This window comes from Phasianus colchicus, chromosome 10, assembly GCF_987193195.1.
Source record: "Phasianus colchicus chromosome 10, bPhaCol1.hap1.1, whole genome shotgun sequence".
NCBI lineage: Eukaryota > Metazoa > Chordata > Aves > Galliformes > Phasianidae > Phasianus > Phasianus colchicus.
The window spans coordinates 11,152,557-11,165,195 of NC_143445.1; the positions used below are offsets into that span (position 1 = coordinate 11,152,557).

Here is a 12,639-nt window from a genome sequence, read left to right on the forward strand (position 1 = left end):
AAAGGTATTTTTCCTCATTATCTTATTGATGCCAGCTCTGCCACTGCAGCTGAAACATTGTTCTCAGTTTTAAACTATTTCTCCATTCAACTGAAACAATATATTAAAACTTACCTGGACTAATCACATCCCCTATTTACAATGCTTTTTTATTTTATTATCATCTCATCATTTGCAAAGCATAATCGTTGAGAAGATGAATTTTCCAAGTTGCTGTAATAGCCAAATTTCTAAAACCTTTTTTCTTATTGTGTCTAGGAAGACAATAAATATATCCTGAAGAAAAAGCTGTCCTGTACTGGACATACCACTTCCCTCCCCTTTTAGGACAGCTAATGTCACAAGTATTACAAATACAATGCACGTTAAGATATATTTACAGATAGCTGCAATGGGATTTTGCAGCAAATGCAGTAACTTGTGCTTTATATTTATGGAATGTTTGGCCTGAAACAGAAGCAACATTTGTGCATATAAATTCTGGCCTGCAAAAACATGGTAACTCTTAGCCTGCTGAAAAAAAACAATGGAAATAACCAATAATTAAAACTTTTTTTTCCTGCTAGCTCACAATTAGTATTTGACATCCTAGTGAAAATTATTTTTCCATTTAATAGCCCCTCCAAGCATGCACACAAATAGCAAAATAGGTCTCTCTTCAACTTTATGCTGTATAGTGCCAGTTATGTTGTCAGTTATACTGACAAAATAAGTTGTTTTTTGTTGGTTTTTTTTTTTTTACTTTCTTGTGTTTACTTTGGGTTACTTCAGACTTTAAGTCTTAAAAATTATCCCTGATACAACAAATGAATATTTGGTAAAGTAAACAGTTTTTGAAATTTGTCTAAGTTATACTAAATTGAAACAAAACCAGACACATAACAAACACATTGTTTCAGTTTAGTCAAATACCAAAACGTGTATTTTCATACTGTGAGAGAATGAAAACCAGTCAGGTTCAAATGATGGGGAAAAGAAACCTCTTTTGAATTACAGCAGCTCCATTATAATGACTTATGAACTATACATAAGTTTGCATCTACCTCACTTTACCTCTAGATTCTGACATTCCTGAGCTGAGTTTGTAGGAAGACCAATCCATCGGATTTCCTTTTTCTCCTTTGAAATTATGTTCATTGCCATCAACACATTAAGGGCATCATAAACTCTCCGTCTAATATTTTTCTGATCATAAGCCTGCTAAGAGAACAATGCAGCACTGATAACAATTAAAGCACTCAAAAAAAAAAAAAAAACAACAACCAACCCACCAAGAAACACATTCTTCATCGCTAAAAGACAAAAAGAGCAGTTTTAAGTCAGAGTGATAGTAAAACAATACTGTCATCTGCTTGGATATCACATCCAAGCATGTCTGTTCACAAAGGAAAGTTTACAACCTCCTTGAAGCCTCTGAGCAGCAGTTGCCATCACAGCAAGTCTGTTACAGGTGAAAAGCATAACAAGACCACGTACAGTGGGTAAAGCAGCCTTCAGTGGGTTTCTCTTTTTTTTCTTGGCAGACTTCTCTATTTTGTTTATAATTTAGAGAGACTGTATTTCTCAGTTTTAATTCTGTATTTTAAAAAGAAATTTGATATATAAATAATGTAAAAGTAGGTCATTATATTTACAAGACAGTTAACTGAGGGAGACTATGGGATGTGTCAGGATAGCGCAAAGCCAGCAGGCAGAGAATTCTTTCATAAACCAGCCAATTTTGTAGTGGTAGAAAAAAAAAATATCCCCACATTTGCTTACCGAATCCGCAGCTAGGTGGCTGTTGGAATTTGTGAATTCTGATACCAGCTCATCAGCAACTTCATTGTATGAGGTTGTTCCTTTACGCTGAACTTTTTCACATACTTTCATGGAGAAGTGCCTCAGACCTTTCCCATTTTTGTCTCCTTTTTTGCTTCTTTTACTGTAAGGAGAAAAGTAATCATTTTTATAAATTGAAATTTAATAAGCTTACTTTGTTATGCAGCAAAATGTCTAGCTTTTGCAAGAGTAAAAAGAAAATACAAGAGTTTAGTTTATAAGAAAGGAAAGATCAGGAAGTAGAATAGAGTAAGAGTGGCCCTGTACTTGAGGTGTGCAGCACCGTGCACTCCTGGCAGGTTCTTACATGACTCAAAATCCAGTTCCTGCTTTTTCCCCAGCTGCTCCCCTTTATGGAAGTTTTCAACTGAAGCCGATGCTGCAGCACTCAGCTCTCCCTAGGCTGAATGCTTTTTTTCGAAATACCTCACTTTTAGAAGCCCAGGTTATTTTCACTGATTCTCTAAATTTTATATCAATAAGTTAAGTTTTACTCTACAAAGATTATTTTATTTCCTGTTGCATATAATTTCACTGCATTTTTTCAGATCAGTTTTTAAATCTAGCTATTATAATTTTACATGTTTTGATTTACTTTTCAATTAAATGTTCTTCAGAGGTGTTACATTAACAAGACAAATGTCAGTAAGTTCAAAAAGTATTCTTGAGCAAGACTGCAAATCTTACTTCATACTTGACTAATAATATTACGGACACTTGGAAGCAAAAATACTAATATAACAACCTAATAATATGCAAGACTTACATAAAAAAAAACCTTTTGTCTTTGCATTTCTTAATGAAAACACTGGAATTATTTGCATGCATTTCAAATTCTCAGTGGAATTTCTTTTTTAAAAAACTACAGTTGTAGAAGTTGATTTGATTGATAGTTTCAGGGAGGAGTGTTATTTTACAGAGGTAGACCCAGCTCCAACAACTGTAAAAGGCTAAGAAAAACATAAAAGCACAGGAATGCTTTTGAAAATTTTGAATGTATTTAAAGAAAGTACAACAATACAAAAAATGACAGAAGAAAAAACAGAAAAGAATAGCAAAAGATTAAAAAAAGACAACAAAGCAAAACAAACAAACAGAAAATGCTCCTAAAACCTGTGCATTACTTGAGTCATCACTGATAGGCAAACAAAGAAAACAAGTTGAATGCATTCCAGGTAGTTTAGGAAGCAAAAACCAGCTATCTGGTTACAAGTATTTGTCCCACTGAAAGCTGTGAAAGCAAACTGAAAATCTTGTTTCTAAAGATATGTTATGGTTTTCTCTCTTTTTCACAACTTCAATTTGGTCTGTAGCAGAAAATGTAAACATATCATAAGTAAATATAAATAATAAAGGTTAATGTTAGAAAGTGATACAGCAAAGAGCAACAGATCATAACTACAAAGAATAACACACTGCAGCTTTTACGGGGAGAAGTGAAAACTCACTGAAGTGGGTATTAGACAGCCAGCTCTCTGAAGGGCAGATCTGAAGCAGCAAAACAGCTATAGGCACATAAAATATAAGTTCAATAATACTCACCTTTCTGAGAAATCTGATTCTATAAATTCTCGAGTTCTCTTTCTTTCCCTAGGAAAAGACGATTCAAGCTTACTTATGTTAAAATAACATTTTTTTGATCAATAAAATAAATGTATTTGGTGTCTAGCTAAATAATGCGTTGTTCAATGCTTACTGACGGAAGAAGACAGCACACAGTTTGACAGAATTTGAAAGAAAAAAATGAGGACTTTGGAGGTTGTCTGAGCTCACTGTCAGACAGGTAAGAAATACAAGTTTTGTTCCCAATTTTACCATGTCACGTTAGGCCATGTTAGCCTTATGCTTTTAGGGAACTGACTTCATCTGGAATTGCAGGCTGGATGTGGCTCTGGGCAGCCTGGTCTAGTGGTTGGTGACCCTGCCCACAGCAGGAAGGTTGAAACTAGATCATCTTTGAGGTCTTTTTCAACCCAGGCCATTCTATGATTCGATGATACAGGAAACACTGATATAAGCTAGACAACCAAATCTCATCCAAAAGGAGAACTTGACTCCTTTGAAAATTCCTATTTACAAATGCACTATGTGGAATAAAGTGCTTTCAAACAGTGCAGAAAACAGGTCCTATATTTACTTGATACTGAATGTTTTGGTATCTTTAAACAAAAAGCAACATGCAAACTATAGACACATGTACATATTAGAGCTGACAGTATCATAGCAGAGTGATACTCTGAAGTAGCAGCTGACATGGGCTTAGCACAGGAGTAGTAGTTGCTAATCATTGCCAATTTTCTTATAGTCTGTTTATTAGCTGCGTCTTGAAGATTTCAGAAGCTTTATTCCAACCTTGTCTCTTACTCTTGCAGCTGGTAACGTACAGTGTTTGGGAACTGTCATAGTACATTACTTAATGTTGCTACTCTGTTATTCCAAAGCAGTCTCACAGCAGATACACACATAGCTAAAAAGCTGACAGTGTTAATGAAGAGAGCTGAACTAAAGTGATGGCTCTGTGAAAGCTTGCATGTATCTGGCTGTGCAATTCAGAACCTTCAGTCTGACCAATCTCACCTGCAAACATCTTCCTAGCAGCAATCCCTGTCCATGGTGCTTACTAAGTGAATTAAAAGGTTATTTGAGGAGATAAACATATTCAGCAAGAAAACCAAACTGCACACCTGTTTCCACTGTCACACAAGAACAGACATTTCCATAAAACAAAACAAAAACAAACAGTGAAGCAGCTAGTGTGTATAACTCTGTGTTCACATGCTTAAGACATCAGAAGCACTTTGAATGCTAAGGAGTGTATTCTTTTTAACTGTGGAAGAACGAGAAGCTGTGAGCTAATGTATAGCTAGAATAGCATAAATAAAGGAACAAAAAAAATCAGAAGAGATACACAAACATCAATAAATAAGCCAAAATCTTACCCTGGAATCCAACCAGTAGCTTCTGTTATGTGTGTCTGCGTCACCATCGTTGGAGCTGGGTTATACGGACTCCCAATCAGAACACCTCCTGAATTGGTCAGTCTTTGTGATGTGCTTATTATCTACAAAATTTAGAAAATAAATAAATAAATAAATAAAATATCAACAAAAACCACATCTTTGATTAAAACAGGTTAACATATCCTAGAATTCATACGAAGGATGTACAAATGTAAATCAGATGTAAGTTGAAAATGAAATACACAGAAGAGGTGTACTTAGATCTTCACACAGGAGAGAAATTACAATACTGGTAAGTCTCTGCTTATTGTATCTTATTACTGTATTACTTTTATAAACAAGAACTAGACAAACAGGAATAATTACTAGGTGGAGCAGATAGGATTTGTACCTATATGCATCTAATTGTTTCTTCCAGAGTGAATGTAGGTAATTTGTTGATTACTGGAATCAGAAAAGCCTCATTCCCAATGTCTCTTTTAACTATCTGTATTTGCTACCAAAGATAATCTGAGATCCCTCTCAATTATTCCCCGCAGTTCACAGCATTCACAAGACCTCCAGGCCCTCTAACAAGCTAAGAGTACAAGCCTGTATCTGTGAAAATCTGTGAAATCTGTACTGTAGAAAAAGAATTTACAATACATTGATTCAAAGCTGTTGAAATTCAATGCACAATGGTTGTTAACAGTAAAAACACTTGCTCTCAATGCTAATTCACATCTAAGTTAATTCTTTAACACAGGTTGCCAGTAGAATGTAGATAGTATTTAAAAATGGGACAGTATTATTAGTTAATCTCTAAAATAAATATGTTAAAATTCCTTTTATTCCAATTATACAAAAGCTTCTTGGAGAATGCTTTTTGCTCATAACTTATTTTTAAACTTTATTTTGCTTTTAGTGATACGTTGAGAAACAAATGCGTTAAACTTGGTCCTTTCCCTTACTACTTCTACGCCCATATAAGTAGCACATGGCAGACACTTTATTTGGTGTCCATTCATATCGTTTAAGCAACTAGGATAAAAAAAAAATATTATCTGAAGAATTTCCAGCTTCTTTAATTTACTAAGCAGTACTTTATATCTCACCTAACACCAAACTATAATTACATTTATGTATTTCTTTTATCCCGAATAAACAAAATTTATCTTATTTATCCTTTGTGTTACAGTTAGGCTTGATAGAGAGAGACAAGTGGATAAAGAAGTGAGCATTATGGCTCTGCCAGCATGTAGCAGACACGTCAGAAAGAAAAGATTTTAAATATTTTGCATACTGAAATTCCTTTCTTCATGTTTCACCCACTCATAGGTTTCACACTGCTCTACTGATGTCTTTTAAATCCAAAAGAAAATTTAACATAAAAAGAATATTTTATGTCCTTATAATTTTGACAACCAGGTTAATAAATTGAGGTACAAAATCATGTTTGTGTATTTTAAAGACAGACATTTCTTTCTGTATCATGGTGCCATCTAGTGGAAATAGACATTTATAGAGAAGAGGTATCTCTAGCATTGACAGATTACAATATGTCGAGTACTGATATTCACTGCTGTTGTTTACTTTGCTGTACAGAAATCTGAAAACATGCAGCTGTGCACCTACACCAAAACTTCTTCCTTTTTCCTACAACCCATCAGAGATTCAAATGCTGGACTAGCTGTCACCAACTAGTGACAGAATTTGTACCAGAAATACTTAAGTGGAGCTTGTAAGTGACCACTTGCGGCAATCCAATGGAGAACAGCATCACAGAGCAGAGTCAGACACCGTAAGATTTTCAAATCTAACTTTGTAAAGAATGGAAGGAAAACAGTGTTCTTTCAGCAGAACAGGAGAGTGAGATAAAATAAGAAGTCTCCTACCGTGCAGTAACTTATACCCTTTCACCTGCTATAGAACCTACCTGTAACTAAGGGTGATTTTAGAAAACCAGTGCCTTTAGCAGAAGGTGGTAATAAGAGGAAAGTGGATTAACTGACTGCTTTCCTCTATTCTTGGCAATTATTTATTGTGCTCAAATATTTAGAGAGTATCATTAACATTCTTGGTAATTATTTTTTTTTAATATACTTTTGACTCATAGTGGAAATGTCAGCTAGTGAAGTTGTTCCAATTTCCAGTCAGAGCCAGAAAGATAATCTGATATATTTAGATAATAAATTTATAAATAATTACGGAGCTGTAATCCTGGCATGCCCAGATTGCTGCATCTACATGTCATCACCTTCCCATCCATGTGGGATACTTCAGGCTTACACCTAAGGCTGTATGTTCCAGCAAGGCCCACATCTTCACTTTTTCCATGTTTCCATATTACATAAATGGGAATTATATATCTAGTCACACGAGTTCACATTGCTGTCATTGCAAAACTTACCATTTGGGGTCCAACATTCACATTGATTGGTCCTAAGGTTTTTGGCAATATCTTTGTTGGGGAGTTGGTACTGGAAACTGGTAGTGTGATTACTGAAATATTACCTAAAAAATAAGGCAATAAAAAGACAGTTTTAAATTTCTTCCTTTGTAATGTACAAAAAACACTTAGATGAATTCTCACATCATTTTTACATTTTGGAATCAAGTTAACTTTTTCTGTCTTACACACTGCCACAGAACAGCCACCAGAACTCTTAGCAGATGTCACAAGGACACCTCACAAAACTGCTAAGCTTCTTTAATTTACCATTAACATTATGTATTAGTATTTTATTTACAGAAAGAATTTCTTCTAGCCTAAGATGAAGGGCACACAGCCCACCATACACTCCAGCTTAAAAACTCTTGGGTATACTTTTAGACTTCTAGAATTTCCTGGGTTGGAAAGGACCTACAAGGATGACAGAATCCAAATGAAACAAGTCTATATATTTATTAATCCTACTTACAATCGCAAGCATACACACAAAGTATGTATCTACATGTCTTCAGCTTTAACCACTTCTGACTATGCTGAAGTATCTAAAACATCAGAAAAGTGCATCTGTGTCACGGTCAAGATTAAATGACACAGATGCACATTACCTGAAGTAACTGCAGGTGGCTGGATGTCAGGGTGAAGCCAACCACTCCATCTCCAACCCAGCATGTGTCCGTAACAAGATGTTTATTACGTCCATGATCCTGCACTGCTTACAGATCTAACTCATCCTGCCTTCATACAAAGAAGCACAGCTGTTTGCTGAGTACCTCACAAATGCTGCTGCTACTCCCTTTTTCCATACTCTACCTTTTAATCTTGATTACTCAGACTTAATTTCTTAATCAGAACTGTCATGCAGCACTACCACTACCCCATAAATACTCCAAGCGTTGTATACAAGCCACTCAAAGTGGTGAAAACACTCATTTACCTTCGGACACGTGGCAGTAGCAGCTCCTATCTGTCTGACAGTTTCAAAGCAAGAGATCTGCAAATCAATCAAACAGCTCCCTGCATTCTTATGCACAGCCTCAGTCAAAATCAGGTGTTAGAGTGGTGGGTCTGGATGCAGAATGAAATACAAGGAAGAGCTGCCTCATAATCCACAAAGCCACCTTGGACCTAACTGAGGTCACAAGCCGTAAGGACAAAGACTGACTCCTTAAGAGCTCCTCAGGCTCTGGCACTAGCAGACAGAAACTAAAGGCATTCTGAGGTGACAGTTCCTTCAGCACAACACAGATACCAGCCCTGCCCTCCTCCTGCCACAGGGGTTGGCAAACATTGAGCTTAGTCCAGATAAGATCTCTGTTACCAATGTCTTTTCTCACAGTGCTAGTTCACCTGCACTGCCCCCTATTTTCATTTAATCCTGAACTGTGGGAGTTGATTTTTTTTTAGTAAAGCCACATTCTGCCCTGAAAAAAAGTAACCGTAATTTCAGCATTGTAAGAGCTCTGTAATACAAACCAGAAACAACCTGAGAGGAAAAAAAAAATGCTTAGAAAAGGATGTTCTTTTTCTTTGGCACAGGAATAAGAAGAATGCAGCTATACTTAATTTCTCACCTTTATAAAAAATGAACAGAGATAATAGAATTGTTCACAATGAGACGAGGATGTTTGAATGTTCTGTGCAAATCCCTCTGGTACCTGGAGTAATGCTGCTACTAAATACTGCTTTTCCAAAAGGCAGATCTGTATCTGAGGACACCTTCAGAATTTATTCACCTAACTCACCTAGAAGAAAAAAGATAACAAACCACACACTTGCAAATCCAAACCCCAGAGTAAATCTCTGCTCCAGTATGAAAACCTCCTGAGGTAGTGATGAAGTACAGAGCAGTTCACAACTTACATACACCCTGTTCATATGCTGAGCTTAAAAAGCTCTCTAACTTGAGTATTCGCCACTTTTCACTTTTGCTGGAGGATTTTGCTGAGGATGTATTAAGTTGTGCTGGCACTCATCAAAACCCATCTCACTGCAGCATGTTGCTGTCAATGGACTGCTGCTCACCTCCCAGGTACTGTTGTAATTTTTTTTTTTTCCCCACTGCTGCACCTGAACATTTCCATACCTTCTTCTCCAAGATGAGCTCTCATACTGTTTCTCCTTGTCTCTTTTCTTACCACAGAACAAATTATTCCTTTGGCACCTCTGATAAAGTCACATGCTAAAGCACAGTACCATTTTGAAATGTTGGCATTTAGCCTCAAGTTTATCATTGGGCTACATCACACAGTCATCTTCAGCATATTTCTGGGGCTGCAAAGGACTGTAATGTGTAAAATTTCAGAACACAAGACTGAAACATGTACGATTAATGCACTGTGCAATTAGCACTGCTGGTGTACAGTTACATTTACACGTCCACTCACTGACCTCTACATCAATCTGTGCACATGGTTTGTGTTTCTCAGCACGTGGCTTGGAGACTGTAAGCCACTGTCAGTAGTTTTTAGTGTATATGCATGTACACATACAATCCTGTGTACTGCCCACACACAGTCTGAAAACTGTAGCTTAATAATAGAGACCTACAGGCAACACTACACACAACCACCAGATGTACCTGTAGCAGCAGGTCTGGAAAAAATACTGGTTAAGAGTTAATAGATAACTGCTATCTTCATTTATGAGATCACCTAGATAAATGTAATGGCCACAGCAGTGTTAATAATACAAGGACTGTTCGAATAACTACATCACGGTTTTACAAAGACAGTTGCTTAAATATGAAGTATGTACAAGAGCCTTTCTGGCTTGAGTTAGTAACAGAGACCTTACTTCTTTTAATACCTACACAGACGCAACGGGATCAGTCTCTTCTTATAAGTGAGGCCTCTTAAGCCACCATGAACAGAAAGAAAGAACAAACTTTTGCACAGTAAGAGCACTCATTCTGCATCTTTCTCAGTGGCTGAAAAAATGATAAAGTTTAATTAATTATCAATAAAATATTCCTTTTCCTAGGGTTTTTTTTCAGAAAGAATATAGTAGTCCAAACACTCATGTGACCCGTATCAGTATGTCAAATATTTTAAAATGCTACAAACATTTAACAGTGGGAACAGATTTTCATCTCTTCTCATAGAAGAAGGTAATGCATCTCCAAATACATCAATCACATCAGCAGCCCAACCTGACGAAGCACATTTTGCAATGGCTATCAGCAGTGTCACTCCTCCTCTGCACAGAGTGGTGCAGCTGCTGAGCCCAGCCCAGGCCCTGCAGCAGCCCAGCTCTGTGGGACACAGCTGCTGCAGAGATGTGGAGCCACTGCAGTGAGAACATCACCGCTAACTGCAAGCAGTCAATTCAACTACAGCAAGAGAGCTGGCATTGCCTAAGACAACTACCTGGGTTTTACACCAAATTTTTGAGGTTACTTCACCTCCTTGCTGAAGATCTGGTAATTTCTAAAGTTTTGAAGGCAAGGTTGCATTACAAAACAGTGAGCATCAACAGGAACAATTCCTTCAAGTCTTATTTATGAAAAGTACAAAAAAAGAAGTCATGCTGTTTGCAAATCATAAAAAAAAAAGCCACAAAAGATTTCTGTATTCAACTTGAGGTAGCAATAACACCAAACAAATTATATATACTTTATCATGTAGCAGCTGTAAAGGCTTTAAATGTGATCAGTGTCCATATAAACAGCAAGTCTTAATAATGCCCATCATATGGCGATCAAACGGTGCACCGAATCACTGTGAAAGGGCAGTGCAGACAGTGGTAAGCTGAGCTTCCTAGTCAGGTAATCTTACAGCATGGATGGAAAAGGTCAGCAGAGATGGATCGAACTAGAATGATGTGTATAATAATAGTCAGTTCTTACATCATGTTTCTCAGCAGTACAAAGCACAAAAGACGTCGGTGTCGTTATTCCCATTTTACTTATGAAAAACTGAGCACATGGGAAAGAAACTGAGTTAAAACTCCCATAGAGAGGCTTTAAATACAGAATATTTAACGGCACCACAAACTGAGCATGCTTGCCACTGAAGCAAACTCAAGATAAAAATCTGTCAGTGGACATGCCTGATTCTCTCAGAACACAAGCACTTTGCTGCTTCACATTGTTTTTCCATCACTCAGTCACCAATAGTACTGTTTATTCTGGAGAAAAAATAGTGTTGCTGTTCTTTCATATTTAGAAAAGCATAAATACTAACTATTATGCCTGCTGGCCTGTGCAAAATGTTGTTACCTGCACACACACACAAATGAAACTCAGATGAGTTCAGTCAGTTACAGAACAGTGTTACCCATGCACGTGCACACACATGCTTACATCACACACCAATGAATCAGCCCACAAGGCTTCTTTTACTTTTTCACGCTGCATTCTAAATAGTGTAACTTCACAGAAACAACATCCAATCCTGTACCAACACAGAGCTGAAGAGGTATCAGCAAATTTCCTGTTCAAGTACATCCGTTAGCTTATTTGCAAAGACCATCAGAAATGATGTAAATCTTAGAATTTATAGAATCTGTTGCAGTCAGTTTGAAGGAAACCATTGCTAATGGGAAACACAGATCCACCAGCTGGAGTCTCATACAAAGCATCCGTCAACAAAAAGACACTTTGAATTTTTAGACAAAACACAACCTGGAAGTATTCTGGTATTTTACAGTGTATCAATAAACAGTCCTTTTAAATAATATTGCCTGACAGGCAAAGAAAAAAGTTCACAGTTACGAAATATGGCTATTTTGCATCTGATGTTTATGTTTCCTTAGGCTCCTCTACTAAACTAAGAAAGATCTCCAAAACTAGGAAGATGAAGGCACAAAATTATAAAAGCGCACAGAAAACCTCAGTATTAACTTTCCTATGTTCTTTCAGTACATTTCTTCATTTGTTTACTGCACAAACACTCTAAGCTATAAGCATAACTTGGAAAATTCCATGGTCTTTAGGGGCATATACATATCTAGAAATGCATAAAGTCAAAGAAGTGTGTAAAAAACAAAGATTAAAAAAAAAAAAAAGGAAAAAAAGGGTCAGATAGCACTCCAAGCAGTGATATACTGACCTGTACATTTTTCTAACAAATGTATAGGAGTTAACAGCTGTACTGGTCTCAAAATACCACATGCAGGCCTAGTGATAACCAGTTCTGTTGTCTTGGACATTTCAGCGGATCTCTTTAAGCACACAATGAACTCCCCAGGGCTCATCAGGCCTTGTGCTGGAACCCCCAGAGGCACAGGTCTGGTCAGACACGCAGCAGCACCAGAGAATGCATTTAAACAGCCCTCATCACCCAGTGCTCATTCCTGTCCCAGGCCAGCACAGCCACATCTATGGTTATGCAGTGAATTTACCTTTTTTTTTTTTTCCCCTTCCTTTTGCAAGGGGGAGAAGTGGGGTATTTTTCCACTGAACTTGTTCTCCAGTCCAGCAAACTACTG

General features: G+C 37.0%; 1 protein-coding gene and 1 long non-coding RNA gene across 22 annotated transcripts in view; one reads left to right on the plus strand and one right to left on the minus strand.

Annotated features, from left to right (window-relative positions):
* LOC116230888 (uncharacterized) overlaps positions 1-12,639 on the plus strand; it is a 51,395-nt gene that overhangs the window by 23,144 nt on the left and 15,612 nt on the right. For 10 of the 14 annotated variants that reach the window (XR_016469613.1, XR_016469616.1, XR_016469614.1 and 7 more), the window contains 3 exons: positions 3,491-3,604; positions 4,954-5,073; positions 5,959-6,357. This is a non-coding gene — a long non-coding RNA (uncharacterized LOC116230888). The other 4 variants (XR_016469622.1, XR_016469626.1, XR_016469624.1 and 1 more) reach the window with 3 other exon arrangements.
* The window catches only part of TFDP2 (transcription factor Dp-2), a 53,402-nt gene that overhangs the window by 17,774 nt on the left and 22,989 nt on the right, over positions 1-12,639 (minus strand). For 5 of the 8 annotated variants that reach the window (XM_031596299.2, XM_031596303.2, XM_031596300.2 and 2 more), the window contains 5 exons: positions 7,171-7,274; positions 4,761-4,882; positions 3,364-3,411; positions 1,762-1,924; positions 1,054-1,200 (listed from right to left, as the gene is read on the minus strand). In XM_031596299.2, the coding sequence (XP_031452159.1) occupies positions 1,054-1,200; positions 1,762-1,924; positions 3,364-3,411; positions 4,761-4,882; positions 7,171-7,274 (584 nt within the window). Of the gene's footprint in view, positions 1-1,053; positions 1,201-1,761; positions 1,925-3,363; positions 3,412-4,760; positions 4,883-7,170; positions 7,275-8,783; positions 8,955-12,639 lie in introns of all 8 variants that reach the window. The other 3 variants (XM_090147334.1, XM_031596302.2, XM_031596301.2) reach the window with 2 other exon arrangements.